At 45.5% G+C, this 6967-nt stretch overlaps 1 protein-coding gene across 1 annotated transcript; it reads right to left on the minus strand.

Annotated features, from left to right (window-relative positions):
* Positions 1-3493: 3493 nt before the first annotated feature.
* Positions 3494-5364, minus strand: TKTL2 (transketolase like 2; the record flags this gene model as incomplete). Its single annotated transcript, XM_068543644.1, is given in 8 exon segments — positions 3494-4138; positions 4140-4258; positions 4261-4533; positions 4536-4716; positions 4718-4786; positions 4788-4987; positions 4990-5262; positions 5265-5364. Coding segments are annotated over 8 exon segments (1860 nt in total), but the record flags the coding sequence as incomplete, so codon positions are not given.
* Between the last annotated feature and the right edge of the window lie 1603 nt (positions 5365-6967).

Raw genomic sequence — 6967 nt, forward strand, 5'->3', positions numbered from 1 at the left:
GGATTTAACAGCAAGTAGGTACTCTAAGCATTGGTGGTCCCTTTCTAGGTGAGATCACACCTTCCTATTGTTCCCAAATTGCAGGCAGCACACAGAACTGCTCTGATGCGTGTGCCTCTTTACTCCTCAACATGGTGGCCTGTGACAAGCCTGCAACCTCCAATCCTACCAACACTTTATAGTCAAAGATAGAGGTGGCCGTAAAGCCTGAACCTTAAGAGGCCATCCTTATCCCCTCCACCTGGATATGGTCACCCTCATCTGGCTCCAATGCTCTACCCCAGGATTTGCAAACTTCAGTTGTAAGAATCCAGAGAGTAAGTCCTTTGGCTTTGTAGACCATAAAGAGTGTGTCACAACTATGACTGATGTCAACAACTAATGTCAATTCTGCCGAGGTAGCTCCAAAGGTGCCACAGACAATAGGTAAACAAAGGAATATGGCTGTGTTACAATACAATTTTATTCATGGACATTTGAATTTCATACAATTTCCACGTGTCATGAAATACCATTCTTTAAAAATTTTTTTCAACCATTTACAACTGTGAAGTCATTTGTCACTTGCAGTCACACAAAAACAGAAGGCAAATGGATTTTGCCTGCTGGTGTTTGCTACCCCCTGCTCTTCCCCATCCCTGCATCTCTAAGGTCAGGGAAGCAAGCTCAGGTCTAAACCAACACCCAGTCTTGCAAGGAAATACCTCCTGGGAATTAACCCCAAACCTTGTAAGCAATTCTCTCAGGGAAACTCTCCCCCACCCCCATCAGTGAAGGGATCGGGAAAGTTGGAGATGATAGTTTCTAGGAACAATACACTCCTATCACAACAATGTCCCAGGACCTCCCTTACATATCACCATAGTAATGGCCACCAAAACAGCCCAATACTTCTCATCGGCTCCCCCCCCCCCCACTCCCGATTGGGCCTTGGAGTATGTAGTAATTCCTACAGAGTTCAGTAAACTCGGGGATGTTAAATCTCTATCAATACCTCACATTATTGTTACATAATTTAGACATCAGAAACATTGAACAATTTACTTTTTAAAAAAAATTATTTTCCCAAATGGGTCCCCCAGTTGACCTTCCAGGTGGCTTGATAGCCATTGATGTATTTAGATAAAGTAAAATAAAAGTTTAATGTCCTGATTTCTTCTTCTGCTGTCTCTTAAGGGTCATAAAAATCAGGGAATAACCTGCGAGACATTCACCATCTGAATGACCAGCGATACTCTCCATGACTGCTTGCTGGTCTTTGCTAGCAAAACCATAAGCAAGGCAGCCGTTGTAGTCATAGCTGTCTCTGGAATGTCATCAAGCTTTCTTGATAATCTAGATGACATTCTTCTAGGTAAAACAATGAATAGGAGACCTGAGTTAACCCAGGGACAAGGTGTTCATCCAAATCAAAACTGCATCTTCACAAGCCTTAGTGGTCAAGGATTAGCATCAGTCAGGATGACTCTCTGATTTCCATGGACACTTACAAGATCTCCAGACTGATTCAAAGCTAGAGAATATTCAATACAACACGACTGGATCTGACTCCATCTTACTTGAAGAATTGTAGACACAAGATAAGAAGTCTCACCTCCTGTTTCTTTTCTCTGCACCTGATAGCCACAGATTGATGCCCCTTGGAACAGAACCTTTACAGGAGAGATTAAGGGCTTCCCCACCCTCCTACAAAAAACATCTTTGTTCCTCTCTGAGATTCCATTAGTCATTAAAAACAAAAACCAAACCCTGATCTGCTGTCATTATTAAAGGTGTGTTTACGCATGTTTGATTGCAAACAGACCATCTTGCACCCCACATTCAAGTTACAAGCCATAAAAGCTGAAGCCCTTTCCTAGTATACACACTCAAGTTAGGATAAGTAATTCTGTGCTGGTATTCTATCTATTTTACTTTTTCTGCATCAATACTAGGGTTTGAAAACTTTAAGGATGAAGAACTGTTATTCAATAGCAACCCACTCACAGATATATTTGATTGATGTTACTAGATGGGAATGACCATATTGGAAGATCTACAGTTAGAGATCACAGGCTATAAATGGATTTTTTTGTGTGTCTGTGAGACAAATGAGGTAAATTTTTTTGTGCATTTGTATTTTCTAAATTTCTACAATAATCCTATAGCAACTGTTTTTATTTTTACAAAATAATTTTTAAATCTTAGGAAATAAACAGAGCAATTATCATGATCAATTTTCCAAAGGAGAAACCAGAACCAGCTCAGAGAAAAAGGACAGACATCACTACTACCATCCTGAGCAGGCCCCAACTTCTCTGATTCTCCACTTGGCAACTTTTGGTCTCTGCAATACCTTCTAGAACAATGACCCTGAGACAAATTGGTTATGTCTCCAAAGAACTTAATGAGGGCACTTAGTGAAGGTAATAAAACTAAGGAGCTAATTACCTGACAAAAAGTAATTTTAAACTTACTTTTGAACCTTGGGTCCGTGTTTGATTTTCCTGACTGGTACTTTGTTCTTGTATTCCAGCCACATAATCTACATACTCACAGCGAAAAGCAAGGGGCCTGCTTCAGCCCACACATTGTTTTCCAGTGATTTGTCTCCAGCTCGGACCTTTTCCCAGGATTACTGTTGGGGGACATGACTCTTTCTGCTTCCGGTTTAGATAGAAGGTTTTTCTTTATCAGAGAGAAACCAAGTCACACATACGTGGCACAAACTGAATAAAGCTATTGGTTTTTAAATACTTTATTTCACTGACCCTAGTTTCCTTAGTAGATGAATATAATCAAGTTAGCAACCTGGTTTGGTCACTGAGAAAATGAAACATTTCTGAAACCTCACAAAACAGTGTAGTGTGCAAACTAGAACTAGTCAGGCTTTCATCTCTTTACAGAACAGTCTCTGCAAACAGCACAGTACATCATAAGAGCTTTCACTGCTGTCCTTCAGCCTCTAAACCGCAGAGGAGAGATGAAGGCAAACTTCCAAGGAAATGCCCAGGGAACTGCAGTCAAACATTATCCAGGAAGCTGCAGGTAGGATGCCATTACGTGAAAGCTCCAACTTGCTTCGAAACCTAGGCTACTGAAGTCTACAATGAAATTCACATTTTCTTTACATACAAAGAAATTACACACATTTAAAGAACTGTTACCTCTATGTTAATTCCCAACCTGGTCGATTATTTGTAGTCTTATCAGCAAACTTTGTATGAGGTGGTTCTTTTGTTTACTATTCTGTTACTTAAACGATTATAACTTGCTTTAATGATTCAAAAATGAGAGTGACATTTGTATATATAGTCACAGCTTAGGAGAAAGGTAGTTGACTTGAATTTCTGAATTACGAATGAAGAAAGGTGTTAAATGGCTTTGTTTAAAAAACAAAAAAAGGCCCAACACTATAGATATAAATGATAGCTTTGTCACAACAAGCATGAATGTAATATAAAATGAGACCAGTGTTTTAAAACCAATGTGAACAGACTGACTTTTTAAGAAATCAGCTATTTGAGTTCATTAAAGTGGATTTCACAGCTGCTATGATGTGTCTAGCACTGATTCCAAACATATCCAGCAATTCACTAGGTTTCCCGCTTTTTTTAGGCACTCCTGACACTGCCAGCTGATGAACGTGGATGCCAGGCTCCCCAGAGACGGCTGCACAGACGGCTTCTCCAATGCCAGCTTCTCGGTAGTGATTCTCCACCGTGATAACCCGGCCGCCTGTAGCTTTTGCACTGGATATGATGGTGGCAGCATCCAGGGGTTTAATGGTAAACGGGTCAATGACACAGAGAGAAATACCCTGTTGAGAAATGGCATCGGCAGCCGCTAAGGCTTCAGGCAGAGTAACTCCAGCTCCAATAACCGTGACATTGTCATTAACACTGTGGCGGATGACCGTGGCCCGTCCCATCTCAAAATTTTCTTGTGGTATATAGATAACTGCAGTTTCCGGCCAGCTGGTCCGAACGAAGCACATTCCTTTGGGGTTGGCAGCCAGACAAACAGAACGCTCTGTCGAGACGGCGTCACTTGGATAGAAAACAGTGCAACTGGGGATGCTTTGGAACATGTCTAGATCTTCCAGGGCCATCTGGGAGGGGCCATCTTCACCAACGGACACCCCGCAGTGGGAACCACTAACTAAGACTGATACTGGTTTGAGATATGGCTCCCTTCCGGATCTGATCAAATGCTCTGCTCAAAAAGGCAGCTGAAGTCCTAACAAAAGCAACGGTTCGACCACGTGTAGCACAGGCCAGTTCTGTTCTGCAGTAAAACACTCAGTAAGACGCTCAGAGTGTTCTTTCTTGAATATCTCAGAAGAGATGGAGTTCTTTGGGTCACCACCCAGGACAATGACTCTTTCATCTGCATGGCCCAGTTCAGCCAGAGCCAAACTATATGCTTTCTGAGTAGCTATCTTGTCACCCGCTTTATAATCAGGCAGGCAGGTCATTTTTATATCTGTGACGCTGACTGGAGGTGAGCCTTCAACAGGGGGTATGAGATTCCTGTTGGTCCGTATCTGACTCCCAGTCTGATGACTTCATCTGCTCTTCCTTTCGGCACCGGCTTTCCATGCCAGTTCTCCGCATGCTCAACGTCTGGAATACGCCGGCCCGGGAAGGTCTTCGCAACTACGGCAGCGGGCTTGCTCTTCACTCGAGACGCTTGGCAAAACGCGTGGCACGAGGCCTCCACGTCCTGGCCATCCACTCGCTACCCGCGTGTTCCACCCACAGGCTCCGCGGCGACGCCGACAGATGTCTGCGTGGTGCTTCGGGGCGTGGCACGCCACTCTGTCCCAAGCGGTTCACGTGGAAGACTGCCACGAGGTTATCCAAACTGTAGTGGGCAGCAGAGGCCGAAGCTTCCCGGCCAGAGCCCTGCGAGGCCTCGCCGTCGCCCAGCAGGCAGAACACCCGGTAGCGGGCTCTGGCCCAGTACTCGCCAGCGTAAGCCGTTCCACACGCGGCGCCCAACCCAGCCCCAGCGATCCTGTCGCCACGTCGACGGACGACAGTCTGGGGGTGGGATGTCCCTGTGGGGCACAGCGAATGGTCCTCAAGTTCAGCAGGTCGGGTTCACTGATGCCGCCCGCCTCCGCCCAGGCGGCACCGAGCAGTGGAGCCGCATGGCCCCTGGAGGGGACGAACCTGTCGCTGTTCGGGGGCTCCGGCTCTGTCTGTCTGTAGCTCATCGCGTGGAAGAAGAGCACCGACACGACCTCGGCCGCGCTGCAGCACGACGTGGGGTGGCCCTGATGGAATGGGTGTGCCGGCGGTTGGCCGAGTCCTGCAAGACCTGCACGGTGGTCGCGTCCGGGGGTGGGGGTGGCGGTGTCCGCCACGTTGGCGTCTTCCCCGGTTCCTGAGGAGCGAAAGGGGCGGTGCTACGGCGGTCCCGTCACGTAACAGCGCGCCCTGGCCCCGCCTCCGGGGGAACGAGCGGGGCAGTGCCGTCACGTGACGGCTGCCGCAGCTTCGTCAGGTGACAGCGCGCGCCGGCCCCGCCTCCCTGCGGAAACTGCTCGCCAAGCCGGCTTGGGTTCTCGCCCTGCTCCGCCTTCTTCTTCCGGTGAGTGGGTTTTTACTACTTTGTCGCCGGCATGTTCAACATTATGAGAAGTAATTAAATGTCTTCATACCCTTCCTCGTGGTATAAATTCAGAAGGGGGCATTCTTCTGTCCGTGTGTTACGGGAAGCTGTTTGTTGAAGTCGTGCTTCTTTTTCATCCCGTGAAGCCACGTCCGAGACATCTTCACGGTTCTGTAGCCGAGCATTCATGGGAATTATCCAAAGTCACTTTCAGTCTAACCGATATGGCAGCTCTGTGTCAACGAGACTTTTCGGAGCAGCTGAAAATTCTGTCTGTGACTTGCAGATAGAAGTACCAAAAGGTGCAGGAAAGGTCAAATCTAGACCCGCTGAATGGTGGCGTATCTAGAACTGCAGTTTCCCAAGTATACCCTAAAATACTGTTAGTAATAATAACTTTTAAATAAAATGAATTTACTTGCTTCAGTTATAAAACTAAACTTGTGCCATGGAACACTTCTAGTGGGCAAGGGTTATAGCTTATTGTCTAAAAAAAACAAAAACACAATGACAGTACTATATCCTCTCCCACTCTGCGGTGTTGAACAGCTTGACTCTTGAGTAATAATAAGTTAATAATAATTATTAACTTCACATTAAAATCATCACACTGGACACAAAAAACAAGCAAAAACGCCTGGACTCCACCTTAGGCAAGCCGAATTTTAATTTGTGGGCCTAGAAGTCTCGGACGCTATAGTTTTAATGCACCTTTTGATTCTCTGGGCGGAAAATAAAATGGTGTTGCTAAGAGAACTCTCCAAAATGGAGCCGGGAGGCCACTGAAGAAGTGATTCCGAATGGATTCCGAACTTTTGGCCGCTGGTTGTCTTAACACAGGCATCCAGAACACCTGCCCAACGTTCCAGAAACTTAAGATGCTTGTTGGACCCTTACCCTAAGTAACTCTCATAGCCTATCCCTTAAGGACAAATATCTCCTTCCTGCATGAGGGTCAGTCATAATTCTTGCCAGACAACTTTAACAACCTTGTGGCTTTTGTCTTTATAAGCCCCTGACTCTTTCTCTTCCCTGCACACTCTTTCAGTTTTACCCCAGTCTATGTCTCCAGAATTGCAATTCCTAAGACTTCAGTAAAGCTCTTTGTTCTTGGCACCCTTGATACTGATTATGGTTTGACAGTTCTGATGTTTAGTCAAAGTTAAGAATCAGTCATCTGCAGATAGGCTTACACCAGTGGTTCTCAATGTTGGTAGTACTTTAGAATCATCTGAGGAGTTAAAAAAACAAGTCTCATGTCCAGGCTGCACTCCAAAGCAATTAAATCAGAGTTTCTGGGTAAAGGATCTAGGCATCGGTAATTTTTAAAACTCCCCAGATAATCTCAATGTTCAGTTGGGTTGTAAAC

This window comes from Eschrichtius robustus, chromosome 4, assembly GCF_028021215.1.
Source record: "Eschrichtius robustus isolate mEscRob2 chromosome 4, mEscRob2.pri, whole genome shotgun sequence".
Lineage (NCBI taxonomy): Eukaryota > Metazoa > Chordata > Mammalia > Artiodactyla > Eschrichtiidae > Eschrichtius > Eschrichtius robustus.